The following is a 15,513-nucleotide window of genomic DNA, read 5'->3' as shown; positions in this document are numbered from 1 at the left end:
CATTTTATCGCCCAAACTCTGTTTATTCGTTACCATACATATACACAAGAAGTGCTACGGGTATTCATCTGATCATAAACAAGCAATATCGAAATAGTCTGTTTTGCTTTTATTATCTAAATTGGGTTTAATACCAATAAATGTACACTCTTCATCAGCAATGACTCCGTGGCGCAACGGCAGCGCGTCTGACTCCAGATCAGAAGGTTGCGTGTTCAAATCACGTCGGGGTCAGTGGCAACCTTTTTTGTCTTCTTACTTCTCATTTTTGTAAGACAAATATTGTTTCACTTAATCTTTTTGGAACCATCAATATAACTTTTTAGAAGTAAGTCATATTCATCTACTTTTGTAATGTTAGGACAAAAATGTGTTCTTGTACGCTAGCACATTGTCATTTATAAGGTCTATGCAGAGCACTATCAAAGTCTTGCTACATTCTCAAGTTTTCAAGCTTAGAGTCTATTGTAGAATGTCCAAGATTTGAGCAATATGTTAAGGTTGAGCCACTGGGATGTTGTTCTGTGATCCACTGTTGCAACCAGAATTTGCAGCGACTTTCTTTCTACACCCAATTCTAGTTTTTGTTCAACTTTTATCAGCATTTCTCTTTTCTTGCACATAGCATATTCAAAACACTCCTAGCTACCGATAGTTTGAGTAGAAATAACATAAAAGGTGTGTTTTGTTTTTAAAGATATTTAGGAACAATCAATAACTCATTGTAAATATGAGCAACAAATTGTCTCCATATAGCTCTTGAGTGAAGTCACTTTCCACTTTGAAAATTACACAATGGACCATCAATCCAAGGTTTGATCACAGCACCCTGCAACTTCATAGTGTTTGTTGTCCACATGTATGTGGATCATGAAGCCAGGATCTTACAGGGGACTTTTTTATTGTTGGGAGACATACATCTATATCCTCGCTTTTGGCCTTCGCCAAAATTCTCTAAAGGAAAAAATACTATGTCCAGGGATTAGGCTATATCCAAAATGACTATAAAATTTTCTTCATCTGTCAGCTATAAAGCTAACCTGCAGCAATTTCAGACATATACAGGCAATGGGCACAGTGACCATAAACATGTGCTGCTCTGAAAACTGGCTTCTTCTGTGAAGTTGGCTGGTTGTTGAGCCTTCAGGCTAATGCTATACAGCCAACACAACAGAAGCAAGTACAAGCTCCAAAGGCTACAATTGTCTAACTTGATAGGAGGCGAGGCAGACTTGAGATTAAAGGCCCATGATGCAAAAAATTTGTCCAGCAAGAAGCAATTATTCAAAGGTCTACTGAGAAAAAATTGTTCTTTTAGGAGGGCCTCCACTACCTTGAAAAAACTGCTAACAATAAGTTTCCATGCCAAAAAAGTTTCAAAATTATTAAGGGTTTCTTAAAAGTTCAGAATGTGGCCAGGTGGGGCGAACTGCTGTTTGGTACCTAATATTTTGAAAGGAAACCAAATTGGTGAATTTTGGGAACTTGTCAAAGAGCAGGAAGTCCATAGATACGTCAACACTCAAATAACGCAGTAATGTACAAGGAGTCTAGGCGATTTTCCAAGTGGATTATGCATTGCTCACCTGATGCCTGGCATGCCCTCAAGCTCCTTTGAGAAGTTGCTCCCATATGGGGATATCATTTTTCACAGAATAACATTTCGATCATGCACCCACAGCTCACAATGGACATGCCTGACTTTAGCAGTAAAAAAATCAACACACCCTTGTATCATCCAAAGCTTGACACATGCGACTTTCCCAGTCTTCAAAAGGAGTACAACATACTGTCAACACACACATATGCAGAACAAGAATCACTGTTGTTTTTATTTTATCAACTTTATTCTGATCAAAAGAATTATCCTGTTTCACAGGCAGGAGTACTATATACTTGTAAACGTCCTGAAACTCACTTCACTCCTTGTAACTACTTTTTTAAATTCGAAAATGCAAGTCCAATTTGATGCAAATTTTCCACAAGCAAAATTTAATGGTGCCAAATTAAAATGTCCCGTTTTTGGGTCATTCTCCGTCATCTTGAAAATACTGGGAATAAAATATTTCGTCTAAAAGCAAATTTTTTTTCCATAAAGTAGGGGTATTTTTTTCCATGATTCCAATGGCATACCGGATGAGTGCTTCTCTGAAAACAAGCAAGATGCATTTTTAGATTGATTTCGTTTCCTTTCGTTGCCAATTTATTGCTGTAAATGTTTCAATTTTTACAAAAATATTGTCTATGGATAAAGTACTACTCTCCCTGTTGACATGAACATCTGCTGGCAGGCTTGATCCTTTGATCTTCATTGTTCTCGAGACCCTTGTTCCTCTGAAATATACAAATACATGGACACTGAACAACATGAAACAGAATTTTTCAGCTATGGCCCAATAGTCCTGACCAATTCAGCTTTTATTTCCCCGGAATTTTGCTCTTCCTTGCAAAAGCATTGCTGCAATTCAAGGAGAAAAGCACAGATCTTGACTGCAGCTTTGTTATATCTGCACAATGCATGTAAGACATAAGCTCAACCAAACAAATTTTGGAAAGATTATATCCCTTTTTTGGAACCTCTTTCCAGTCGACGCCCATTGTTGGATATTTCTTGTGATGCTTGTGGTATTTATTCAACACATCAACACTAATATAGTCAACGCTTTTGCCTGCAATGTCTACACACAAAAAATTTTACATGAAAATTTTTGGATATTGATTGTAATACATTTTTCAAATCAACTGTTGACACTGGCGTTTTCCTCGACTCTTTCACCCGTTTTCCTGTACAGATGTCCAGCTTTGCTTTAGAAAATACCGGAGGTTAGGTCAAACCATGATGAAAGGGTTACGCAACCCTGGACTAGCTCTCCCACATTCATGAAAACTGGAGATTATCTTAGATGTTGATATTGGATAGCAAATTACCTTGTGAGGTAACTAGTAGTGATAAATAAAGAACACAAAACATACTTGATGAAACAACAGGTCATTTAGCAGCATCACATGGTTATTTGCTTTTTTAGCATTTTGCGTGCATTTAGAATGAGATTACCTTCGTATATTACTTTACTAAATGTTGTATATACTTGAAAAAATTTGGTCGGGTGCAATTATCCCTTCAGAAAATCAGTGTTACCTGAAAAGTTAGTTTTCTACGGCAGAACCTTCAAACAATGTTAAACCCACAACATGTTTCAGATAAACAGGAAGAAATTCTGGCACACTTCTGAGCAAAAAGTCTGCTCTCACTCGCTATCAACTTCAGCAACCAGTAATTTACAAAGGAAAACATCCCTGACCTTAAACCATTCAACCCTGCAGACATACCTGTACATGGATTTTTAATGGGAGACTGCCCATACAGAAAATATAACCTACTTTCAAAACCCAGTCAATACCTTACATACTGGCAAGTTTGCTGGTTTGATGATATCCAAATTGCAACACTTCTTGAGATGCTTGTGAGCAACAGTAGCATTTATTTTTAGACATGGATAAATATGGTTTGCTATGGAGTTGCATGTAAAACTGGAGACTTCATATCCGTGAAATATATGTACAACCTGCACTAAACTTGGCTTGGCCGACGTGAAGAAATTTTCCAAAATTCCTATATTGATTTCCCTCCAACCCCCTTGCCCTTTCTTATGAGAGTTGCAAGCTTAGCAGTGTACATCACATTGCTTGACTGAAGTTGAGGCCTTCAAATGTAAAACACAATACAAGAGCATTCAAAGATGCTGCACTGCTTGTCTAGCCATATGTGATTTCATTTACATTTTTCTCATAATTATGAGCATGATTTACAAGTGGTATTCAAACTGAAACGACACTTCCATTTCAAATTAAATGTAAGAATGTTAACAGACTGTTCAATAGATGCGTTAAAAATGTTCAACTGAAACAAGTATTCACTTCCGTTGTCTGTGCCCATCAGGCTTTGTTATCCTTTGTGCAGTTGTTGAAAATTGCAAAATGAGCTTTTGCTGTGAAACGTCCGAGGATACCACCAGTACCTTACTTTTTAAAGGTCTGGGTCAGCCTCAAAAACAAATTTCATGAATTGAAATCATGAAAAACAAAACTAATACGGTGTGAACAGCTTCTGTCAGGAATACACTGCAAGAAACAGGAGTTCAGGACTACCGCTTGGGATATTGCAGTAGGCACTCATGAAAACCAAATTACTAATCTACACAGCCAAATCTAAAATTGCGCAGAGGCAAAATATTACTAAAATGTATTAATTTGGAACATGGTTTATTTTTCTTGCTGTCCAAGCAAAGGACACATCAAAAAGTTTGAAACTTTCCATCTAATGTTCAAATTCCTTTATTGCACGAAAAAAAAAGAGTTGTTGCTGTATTTGTGAAAAAAATTGTCTCTAGCCATTTCCATGGCAACATCTAAGAAGTTACTATCCCTATTTTTTTCAGCTTTTGCCTTCTGCCTAAAAACAATTTCAACGTGGTGGCAAATTGTGACCAACAGATTGCCAAAGAGTTGACATATTCACAAAGGGCGTTTTCAACATACACGAAAGGTCATTTTGTAGGAAAATAACCAGCTAATAAAACGCAGTACATATGGTTGGGGCTAAAAATTAACATCACGAGCTGCTAAAAATTCTTTTGGCTACAAATATCTCATCCAGGCAAACAACTTCAGTGATTCACAAAGTTGATTCGATATGACACACGTAGGGATCAAAAGGGCCCATAGGCTGAAAATTCTGGAACATTCCAAGATTGGAAATAATCAAGACAGCCAACATACTACACAACTACAAAATTGGGCATGTAGGCATGTATGCCTGCATTCAGTGAAAAAGACCAGATCTTTCAATTCTATTGATTCTTCAAATTTGCCTATCAATCATAGAGAGGTCGTATCAAATTCCTTTATATGTTTCAACAGGTCTAAATCTGTTAAATTTAAGTACAGTGGACCACTAAGCGATACAAAGCAAGTCACTGTTCTGAAAGGTCAAGCCATAGTTCGATTTCCTCTCCTAGGATTTACACAACATGCTTTATCAAGATGATTTATAACGATGTCATAAAATTGCATGTGGACTCAGAGACTGGAGGTGTTAAAATATTTTCAAAATTGCTGGCTACTTGTCAGAAATAGCTGCGCAAGGAAATGGCAATCACACATATCCTTACTGTGGGCAAGAACCTCTTAGCCAACATTTGTATTTAGTTGTGTCTTGCTTAAGATGAAGATCCTATCTTTTAAATATTTCTTTTGCCATGGGGACATTAAGTGCACAGGTATCATGGTTGAGAGCGAAATGGTTGTCATATTCCTTTATTTGTAGCAAGATGTCTCTTAAAACGGCAGTCTTGGCCATTAAACATCAAAAAGCTTCCTCCTTATGAGAGACCCATTTTTTGGCAGTGTGAGATGTTAGGTGGTTCATTCTTTTCACATGTTAATGATGTCAATTGATTTTGTACTGATAAGACGCAGCTTTGAAGGATGCAAGCCATGTTCACATATTATTTACCATGTGCTACACAGAACTACCCTTAATGAAGTGAAAGAATGAACGGTTCGGCAAAAGCTTTTCAGTCTAATCACAAATATGTATTTGTTGCAGCAGTTATGCCTCAGGCTAACCTCTTCAGAACAAGAATCAGTTTGCTGGTTGTAACACAGCTGACTATATGCTACTGATAACTTTTTAATAATTTTGCTATTTTATCATGTCAAGTTGGACACATGAAACAAGTTGAAAAATTAGGTACATATTAAGATATGGAATTTTATTTGAGCTGTCAAAAATTTAAGCTAACATGATTTTTTCATGCATACACCATAAATATTTGTATGTTCTCTGCTCGGAATGATTTAGCCGTCCACATTCAAGTTTCGTAACTCGCGACAGGTCATAAATACTGTCTGCACATTGTTCAACAGATTTTAAATTGCAGCTATTTGTTATCTTGAATAGAACAGCCATTGAGGACTTTAAGCGAGAGGTCACGACTTAGTACCCAGGCAAATATCCAACCACTGGGTTAATCTTGACACAGAATAAATGGCAATACTTTAAAACAAAGAAACTTGCAGCATGTACGATCTTTTCTTGCATAGTAACAACTTTAGGGACTTGTATTCTTTCCTTTCGTGTATAGAAGATTTAATCACATCTTTTTAGAGTTATTTCAAATTTTGAAGTCAATGAAGATGCATGGTGTCAAGCAATGGAATACTTTAATGTATGCCCAACTGCATTTGATCTCAAAATCTCTGATTCCATGTCTGCAATGCTTTGAGACAAGCCAACGGAAGAAGGGTTCGCTACCCATGCTTTGGGAAGTTTCACTGACCTGTAATACCAGCTTTAAGGCCATCTCACAATATGTCAATGCAAATTTACTTTTCTATACATTAACACCTTGGCAATAACATGGGAAATTGAAAAACCACGAAGACAAAAAAAAGTCACCAGCTCACAAGTTCAGTTATGAGGAAGCCTAGCATTTAGAATCAGATATCGGAATTCGAAATGACCTACACACCAACACTTCAAAGGAAAGATCAGAGAAATGGTTCGCACTGGCAATGTCTTCAACCCCTTGACTTTTTTCCTTCATACTGTTCGGGCATCGAACACATCAATTTTTTTCCTTCTAAAATTCATGCAATGACTTGAAATTTCTCATCAGATGATATAGCTTTCACTTTATTACACAGATAATGGAAGTATTGAGCATTAAAATGTGTTCCTCTGGAACATGGCTCGCAACATTACATCCTTTGGCAAAATTTTGGGTATAAGAAATGAGTGATCTGCCATCGTAAATTGCCTTTATTAATGCTGCTGATGACGATTACTGCATGTGAATTGAATTGCCAGTCAGAGGTTAGAAAACCCAGCCCTGAAAATATGGCTTGTCTGAGGAACAACTTTCCTGTGCATGCAATGTTGGCCAGATAGAGCTGAATTTACTTACTCAGAAACATTTTCTTGCCTATTGTCTCCATGTAGTTTCCATTGTGCTTACATAGGAAATTTATTGTTTTTGTCAACTATAAATATGGACATTACAACGTCCAAGTAAGTTCAATCTGGAATTTCAAGTCTCATTTGAAATTGCTAAATGTAAGATTGCAATTTTCCAAACGCATTGGCAACACTGCATGCAAGCAACTGCAACGACTCATACGTTGACGACCCCTTTTGGATATTGTCTCATTGATGAACAAAAAGTGAACAATGCTCAAATTATGCTGTTGAGGCATACAAAAATTATACTGCATTGTTGAGTTTTACGGCACATAATTTCCAGCAGGTGTTCACTTTCTATTTGAGGCATTAAGGGATAGTCACCTGGAAACAAACACCTCCTCTTCCACTTCATTTCATCCAGGCAATGCCGAGGCTGCTCCCGGCCATACACACCCCTGGGGGTCTCCGTGGCCACGCCTCCTTGCTTGAAGATTGGTGAATGGTGGTGGCACCTGTATAGCTGAGATTACGCTCTCTACACTAGTGCCAAACGGGAAAACAAACTCGCCCACGCGGGCAACTTTTTTTCTTTCATCTCATGAAACCTGGAAATTCTATGTGACTAGATCTAGAGTTCAGTTCTTCAGCTATTGGACGACATTGGCAAAAATATATGTTGAAATGTAAATGAATTTTCTCTGCTACCAGAATGTCGAAGCAGACGAATGAGGCCAATGCTTCCATTTTATGGATGGTTCAGTTCGAAGCCAACTATTTGCTGCGAAAGTTTGAGAGACTGCAGTCATTGTCTCTGTGTTCCAGTCAGTCAAATATACACATTAGTCACTGGAGAAGAGAATTCCTGCAACTGCAATGTAAATGCAAATTCAAATTTAGTGCAATGCATAGGTCCAAACAAATTTGGACTCTTGTAAATTTTGCACCATATCTGTTTAGCTGGTGTTTTGCATAAGACTTTGGGTTCTTTTTTTCTCTTCGGAGTTTTTTTTTCATTCATTTTCTGTTTTTTCATTTGTTTCATGAACTTTTTTTAAAATTACGTATAAGAGAGCGCGGGAGAAAAGAAAAGAAAAAGAAAGAACTCAAGTTAGTGAGGACATGACATCACAAACACTGTGGGTAGAAAAGGGTTACAGAATGCCCGAAGGAATTCGGTCTCAAAAAATCTAACATCTAGAAATCTTATGGAGGAAGTGTCAAGCAAACAAGAGAGACTTTCACTTCATTCAGTCATTTCTAAAATGTCATGAAATGCCGTGGGCAAGCTTTGAAAGAAGAGTATATATAAACTAATCTATATTGCACAGGTTGCGTCAAATATATTGTCTTCTATACCATACAAGCATTGTAATTCCTTCCTCCATAAGATTGTAAAACAGTCATACATTGGGATAGGTTTCATAAATCACAGAAGAATTATGTGATATTGGCATTTGTTCATTCACAAAATTGAGAGGTAAAAAAAGGCAATGTTTTAGCACATTTTTCTTTTTTTTTTGCAACAGCTAACTTTTTCAGGTTTTTATTTTGCTTACGTAACAGACGAGAATTACAGAAGAAACGTACAATTCTGGTGCCAATCTTTAAACATAAAGCCCCGCTAATTTTGGGGGGACTATCAGTACAGGGAAAATATCTAATTGATAATAAAGATACGAATTTTCACGTGTTACTAATAAAGCATAAACAGCTATGATCCCAAATAACATCAAAAAAGTTGAACACACAGGCTAAAATATCTTTAAAATACCGCGTTTAAAGTCTAAAACTTACTCTTCAAGATTCAGAAATGGTGTTCTCTTTAAATTTTCAGATGACTGCATAATTCATACGACTGATCTTTAGGTTGCAAGATATAATACAGAGTTTTTCGTTTTAATCTAGTCTATCTAAATAAAAATAACTACCATACTGATTCACAATAAACAATTCTGCATGGATAACGTGATTTTTTGAGTTTCTCATCTTACTATTGGACAAACATCAATATCAAAGCAGAATTCTAAATATAGATTGATAAATGCATTGGCCATAAAACTTCCACTTTTCTTGCTTATCATGTTATGTACACTGACAAAATTTGTCATGGTCAACTAGTAATCCCACACGATATGATATAAGAGTTCAGAGTTTTCAAAAAGTTACTAAGGAACAGTACCGATCAAAAATCAATTACACAAAAATATTCAGGGTATTTCTTTTCAGTCTATGGCAGCTATGCAAGTTATTAAAGTTTGAAGTATAGAGAAACTGTGTCCGTGAGAGAATTCAGGGTCTTTTTGTTATCATGGCATCAGATGAAAATTTTCGAAAGTTTAAAATAAAAATGCAGTCTGGTTGTTTTACTGTTCATTGCAGAGACTGTTGTCATAAATTTGCCTGCAAGACTGGTAGTGGTCTTCAGACATCTTTGCCAAGATAGCATCAAATATCTTCACGTTCGGAGAAAATGAGAAAAGTTTTGTCCAAAACAGAAGCAAAAACGCGGCTAGGGACAGGACTTTTTTTTAATTCACTCCCATTTGTTGTTGCCATAAAATCTTGGTCAATTTGATGTAGGTTACAGTTGATGGTAGGATGCATCTCTCTTTAAGTTAGTTTCTGCCAGTTTATGGTGATACTTCCAAATCGAATGACAAATATAGCCACATCAATATGATGATTGATTTTAAAGTTTTGGGAGGATTTATTTCCAAGCCTGGCCATAGGAATCCTGATACCATTCCTGGCCACCTCCAGAGCTATAATCATAGCCACCGCTGTAATCCTGCTGCAAAGGCTGTTGAGCTATTGGCTGGGCTCCCCAACTCTGGTTGTTTTGATTTTGGGTAAAGCGGCGTTTGGAGTCACCTGAATTTTGTGAGTCGGCCTTGCGCTTTCCAGCAAAACCACCACCACCACGACCACGTCCACCACCCTGGCCTCCTCGACCACGACCACGGCCTCCTTGCTGACCACCTCTCATTCCTCCACCACCACGGCCTCCTCTTCCTTGACCACCTGAATAGCCCATGCTGCCACCTCGCATTGGATAGCCACTTCGACCACGTGATTGCGGCTGAGCACCACGTGCACGATAACCACCACGACCACCTCTGCCATCACGGTAGCCACCTCCATAGCCACCATAGTCTTGCCTGTCACCACCATAGCCTCCGTAGTAACCATCATAATAAGGATCATCGTACCCGCCATGGTAGTCATCATAGCTATAATAGTCATCATAACCACCATATCCATAGCCATAATCTCTGTCATAGCCACGGTCATAGCCACCACGTCCACCACGCATTCCCATACCACCACGGCCTCTACCACCGCCGCCGTAGTAGTCCTCTTCCCACCTGTCAAGGGAAATTACTTAAGTTAGCCAAATGTCGATTACTTTCAAGTGTTCTACTCAGTACGCTGATGAGATCAGGTGATGGCGATACAAACACACCCATGTGTACAAACATGTTAGGATATACATATTTTGTTTAGCCTTTGTGAATGTGGTTTTGTTTGTACTGTGTGGTCAACCTGAAATCGCTTGTGTTACCAGTTAGTATGTAAAACTATGTGACTAAAATTATCCATACTTTTCTTCAAGGAGACATGTTGCCACATTACTTGATTAGACAACCTTCTTTAGAGGAATGATAGTCAACTGAATATCACCCTTTCCTAGGGTCAATGATGTGACTAATATTCTCTAAAATTAGATACTATACAGGTGTCTCCCTCATAACATACCTCTGAGGGCCTCTGCCTCCCATCTGCCTCTGCTGTTGCCTTTCCTTCTTTTTCTTGTTTTCTGAAGGTGGCTTGGCTAACGAGATCTCAAGATTTGATCCCTCAACGTCTTTTCCGTTCATCTCCTCCATGGCTTTCACTGCATGATCTCTTTCCTCGAAATGCACGAAGCAATAGTCCTTCAGCTTCTTTATCCTCTCGACAGGGCCGTAAGCCTCAAACAATGGTTTGAGAGTCTCCTCTGTGGTTGTCACCATGAGATTCCTCACGTACAGCACTTTTACCTATTATTAGATTTGGAGAAAAGAAATGTGGGTGTTGTCACAGGGGGGGCAGGAATCCCCCAGTGTATTTCCTCAGCACAAATACAATTGATCGGAGACACTGGCAATGTTTTCAAGTTTGGCAGGACAGCATAACTACAATACTTGTTAGAGAAAAAAGATCACTCCAATATGCTTTAAGGGGGCGCTGCACTCAACACAGTGTATTTTTGCTAAAAAATCATTTTTTTTGCAAATATTCATTCAATGTCAATTAATTTAACCCAAGATTAAAATATTGGTTGGGTTCACCTTACAGCTTGTCATGCAGTTGCAAGTTGTGTGATACAGAAATGTTAATTTATGCAAATGTAAGCAAATAACCAGGTTTCCTGGCTTCTTTTCTCCCAATATTTTCAAAGAATTTAACTCCACTTTGGCAGGGTCAAATTTTCTGAAATTTTCACATTATGTTCTTTAAATGCTATATAACAAAATGACTATTTTGTTTGGCAATGAAGTTCTTACATTTTGAATAAGGATGATTTTAATTTTGCTAATCATGTTTTTAATCACCTATTTTTGAGTGTCAATCTTTCAAACAATGCAATTTTAGAATGAGGATAGATAATGCAATATAGTTTTCTACAAATCATTTCAGAAAATGGTATCAAGTTTTTGACTTAAATTAAAATTTACAATTAATACAAAAGTTGAGGTTTTTACCCAAAATGTACACCACCTTCATTCTTAAAGTAAACTATTTTTACCATAGTTAAGTTTAAATTCTCTGCTTTTTGAAAATATATAGTACTGGTATGAGGGGTTTCCTTGTCATCTTAATGCGAAATATTCATTTGAACAAACTGTGTTGGCAACATGCAGCTCCACCTTAAATGGCTGCAAGTATTTTTGCAGCATAGACTTCGCCCTGAGCATTTTTGTAATGGAATGGCATTTCATGAGTACACGGTATCTGCAAACAGCTACTTCTTGAACAAGAACTTAACAATGTACATACAATAGCTACATCCCCTATAACACATAGAAACATAAGAAAATATATTGGAGGGCTAAAAGCTCGGATGCATGCAAAGGAAAACAATGCCATGTATTCATGACATAGCATACAGTTGGGATAACGTCTGCAAACAGATGCCCGTGCTGTACTACCGACCCACTTCAGCTGAACACAAATTTGCCTGACATACTTTTCCAATTTTTCTAAACATTTGTACCCAAAAAAGTGCCAAGCGAAAAGAGAACACACATCTTTGCTGATACAATCCTGGCCAACAACAGCATAGAAAACATCCTTTGAGAACGCCTACGTACCTTGGCCATGGTCTCTTCATCTGGCTCTTCTTGTGGATCGGCCCAGTCAACAGTTACATTGGAGTTACCCCACACTTCGATTCGACCACTCATCAACCTTCTCCTTGCAAGAGACGCTGCCTTGTGTGAATCAAAGTGTAAGAAGGCAAAACCTCGGTTCTTCTTTCTGTCCTCAGGCATGTGGTAAATGATTACATCTATCAGGCCATCTGAAGAATAACAAGCCATTTTAAGTATGAGGGTACTTCGACAGATCTCTCTTCAAATGTGGTATGCAAAAGAAGACGTGTATCTCTAGGGATTAAAATACACCCTCTTGAACCATAAAATAGATACACTTGGGTACCCGAGTTAATCATTTTTCCTGGACAGCAGCAGAGCATCATGACTATAAGCTTCTACTATGAAGGATCTAACAATGCACCAAAATGACACCAATTGTATAAAACTGACACACTACTTACTGACATGCTTGCCGAACTCTTCCATGATCTCCTCCTTTGACTTGGTCTTTGGAATGGATCCCACAAAGAGCCTGTGGTTGGCAACTGATATACAAACACCCAGACGCTTGCCTTTCCTGATCTCATAGTTGTCAAGCTAATATTGGAGGATGTTAATAATTTGATATACCCATTAGAAACAAATTTTCACATTATTCACCTCAAAAAATTACTTCTGTGAATGTTGATTCATACAATCTTTTACATTGTATAATTCATAAAAATATTGATTGATCACCTTTGTTATTTTGAGGGACAAAAATTAACAATGCAATTTTTTTTGTTAAAAACTGTGAATGCTGTCCTAGAAGGTTCACATGTCAATCACTGCAACATTGCAAAGTTTCAAGCTTGATGCTGTAACAAGACAGAAGAGATACAGGCAACTCTTTGCCACAGACACATTCTGTTATACTGTAACTGCAAACCTTTATACAGCTCTTTGCAACCAGTCATCCTTCTTGATAAAAACTTTTAAATTTTACCTGTTTCACAGCTTCCTGTGCTCCTTCCTTTGTACAGTATGTGACAAATGCATACCCTCTGTTCAGACCTGACAGTGGGTCCATCATAAGACGCAGGTCCCAGATCTTCCCGCACTTCTCAAACAGCGGAACAATTTCATCTTCAAACATATCTCTTGGAATCTTACCGACAAACACTTGCTGTTGAAAGAGAGAAACTTTGCTAGCAATAATGCGACTAATTTATGCCCCTCCCTCTACAGTGTTCTCCCTAGGCCTTCAAGCATCACGTCTCCGTGATGCTTGCCTTGATCGCCGTGACGCTTGCTACAATGCCGTGACGCTTCAGATTTTTCCCGACACCCTTGATTGACAGCCCCACTTGACGGCTGAGTGTATTCATTGGCATGGGACATCTGCCAAAACTAGCCTTATCAACATCGTTTTTAGTCCTGAATAGACTTTTTCGTGTTGATTGACGAGTTTACATAATCAATTGACACATACAAAGGTGTTGAAAAAACACCGGCCGAGCGGCACATCGGTGTGGCCGCGACTTTGATCATGTTGATCGAGCGTCATGTCAATGGCCGTTTATCAAGTTACGTGGGGGGATAACAGTGACGTCGACGCCGCGAAAATGCTGGTCGTCAAAGCTATCGGTCAAAATTGCGACCCTCAAGAAAGGTTTATAAGGCATCTATACCTGATGACGGTTAGTCTACATGAAATCTCCATGGCAGTATTACGAATGTGCATTTGTATTTTAATTATATTTCTGTTCTTGTTGTTGAGACAAACGGTGAAAGTGTCGGAGCAGGAGAACGGTAGAGTCCGTGGGCTGCACACGTTACGGTGTGCGTCATATTACGCTACGCTGACTTGACCTAGTTTCTCGATGTTGGGGTCACTGTAATTTTACAAGTTTTTTGGCTAACCGTACAATCGTTCTTTTGCATTCTTGTAATCTTTTTTTTATTTCGCGCAAAGTTTTTAAAAATATGAGTTTGGATTAACATTTTGGTCGCGAAATGATGTCTACAGTGCCATGTGACGTAAACAGGTCAGGCGATTTCCAAGATGGCGGTCGATGTGTGGGCTTTTAGCGCTAGAGTTCGCGCTGTTTTCAAGTGCAGGTCTCGTTTCAGGTTCGCTAAGGAGGCAAGTTACTAAAACGACAGGCGTTTCATAAATTTTGGTGACTATCATTCGTGTAAATACGTCTGAATTTTATGTTATGGTAAACCGTAACAGTCCCTCTATTCATTGGGACCGTGACCGTAATCATGTGCTCAAAAACTCGCTGGGGTACACAGCCCTGATTGTGTGGCTTCGTTGCTCTGTATAATTTCGTAAACAAGTGACGCAATGTTTCATCGCAAACGTTTCTCCATGCAATGAGCGTACGAGTTGAATTTTTCCAACTGAAGTTGGATTGCTGAAGAAACCAAGATGTGACCGTTCAGTTTTCATGTATGAATTCATGGTGCTACCTGTAAACTAAATTGTTTATTCCCCTGATATGTATGTTCATGCAGCAGTGTGTGTAAGTAAATAAAACGCGACTGTTTTATGTGTGTATGTGTTTAAATATATGTTAATGTATGCAAATTAATTATGTAAATTTTATGCAAATTTCCGACATGCTTGCCCTTGATCCTAGGGAGAACACTGCTCTATTGTCATCACCAGGTTTTAATACGTAATCGTTTGCAAGTACAGTACTCTTGGTCAATACACTCAAAGTCACTAGAAATCAAGAACTTTTCAAGCAATATTCAAGTTTTTTGCAGTCTAAAATACCATTTTCCAGGTAGCATCAGGGACTTTCCAGGGTTGTACAAACCAAGGATACTTATCTCACCCACAGGTACACTATTTCTCAAGCTCAATGTCAGCCATACTAGATTAAATTCTAGTGAAGCAAATAATGTTGATCAGATTTCCATCTCTCATAATAATGAACTTGACCACTCTTCCATAAACATTTTCTTACCTCTGCTTCCCCTGCAGGTGGAGACCCTGTCCAATCAGGTGGAGGTCCACCATATTTCCTTTGTCCTGTTGTGACATCAAGAGTATACCCTGTTCGGTCCAAAATTTCCTGTGAACAAATCATAAATCTCTCAGAAAGGTCACTTCAATAACTTAAAGGTCGCCATTTAACTGCCATGCAAGCTTAGTCTGGCATCGATCTGGGAACAGCTTTCCTTACACTGGTCAGTCAG

The 15,513-nt window shown here is 38.3% G+C and overlaps 1 protein-coding gene and 1 non-coding gene across 3 annotated transcripts in view; one reads left to right on the top strand and one right to left on the bottom strand.

Moving 5' to 3' along the window:
• The first annotated feature begins 162 nt into the window (after window positions 1–162).
• Trnaw-cca (transfer RNA tryptophan (anticodon CCA)) lies at window positions 163–234 on the top strand. Its single transcript has one exon. It is a non-coding gene; the product is annotated as a tRNA-Trp (tRNA).
• A 1,591-nt stretch (window positions 235–1,825) lies between these two features.
• Window positions 1,826–15,513, bottom strand: part of LOC139142098 (heterogeneous nuclear ribonucleoprotein Q-like) — a 15,666-nt gene continuing 1,978 nt past the window's right edge. The window contains exons 5-12 of one of the 2 annotated variants that reach the window (XR_011554297.1): window positions 15,282–15,389; window positions 13,307–13,486; window positions 12,783–12,918; window positions 12,319–12,527; window positions 10,721–11,004; window positions 9,836–10,329; window positions 7,346–8,009; window positions 1,826–2,334 (exon numbers count right to left, since the gene is read on the bottom strand). Coding sequence is in view for 1 of the 2 variants with exons in the window: in XM_070711916.1 (XP_070568017.1) it covers window positions 9,672–10,329; window positions 10,721–11,004; window positions 12,319–12,527; window positions 12,783–12,918; window positions 13,307–13,486; window positions 15,282–15,389 (1,575 nt within the window). In the remaining variant the exon portion in view is untranslated. Of the gene's footprint in view, window positions 2,335–7,345; window positions 8,010–8,491; window positions 10,330–10,720; window positions 11,005–12,318; window positions 12,528–12,782; window positions 12,919–13,306; window positions 13,487–15,281; window positions 15,390–15,513 lie in introns of those variants that run through there. The other variant, XM_070711916.1, reaches the window with a different exon arrangement.

Source organism: Ptychodera flava, chromosome 10, assembly GCF_041260155.1.
Source record: "Ptychodera flava strain L36383 chromosome 10, AS_Pfla_20210202, whole genome shotgun sequence".
NCBI classification, from domain to species: Eukaryota; Metazoa; Hemichordata; class Enteropneusta; family Ptychoderidae; genus Ptychodera; species Ptychodera flava.
The sequence above is the reverse complement of the archived record's forward strand: the minus strand, read 5'-3'. Positions and strand labels throughout refer to the sequence as shown.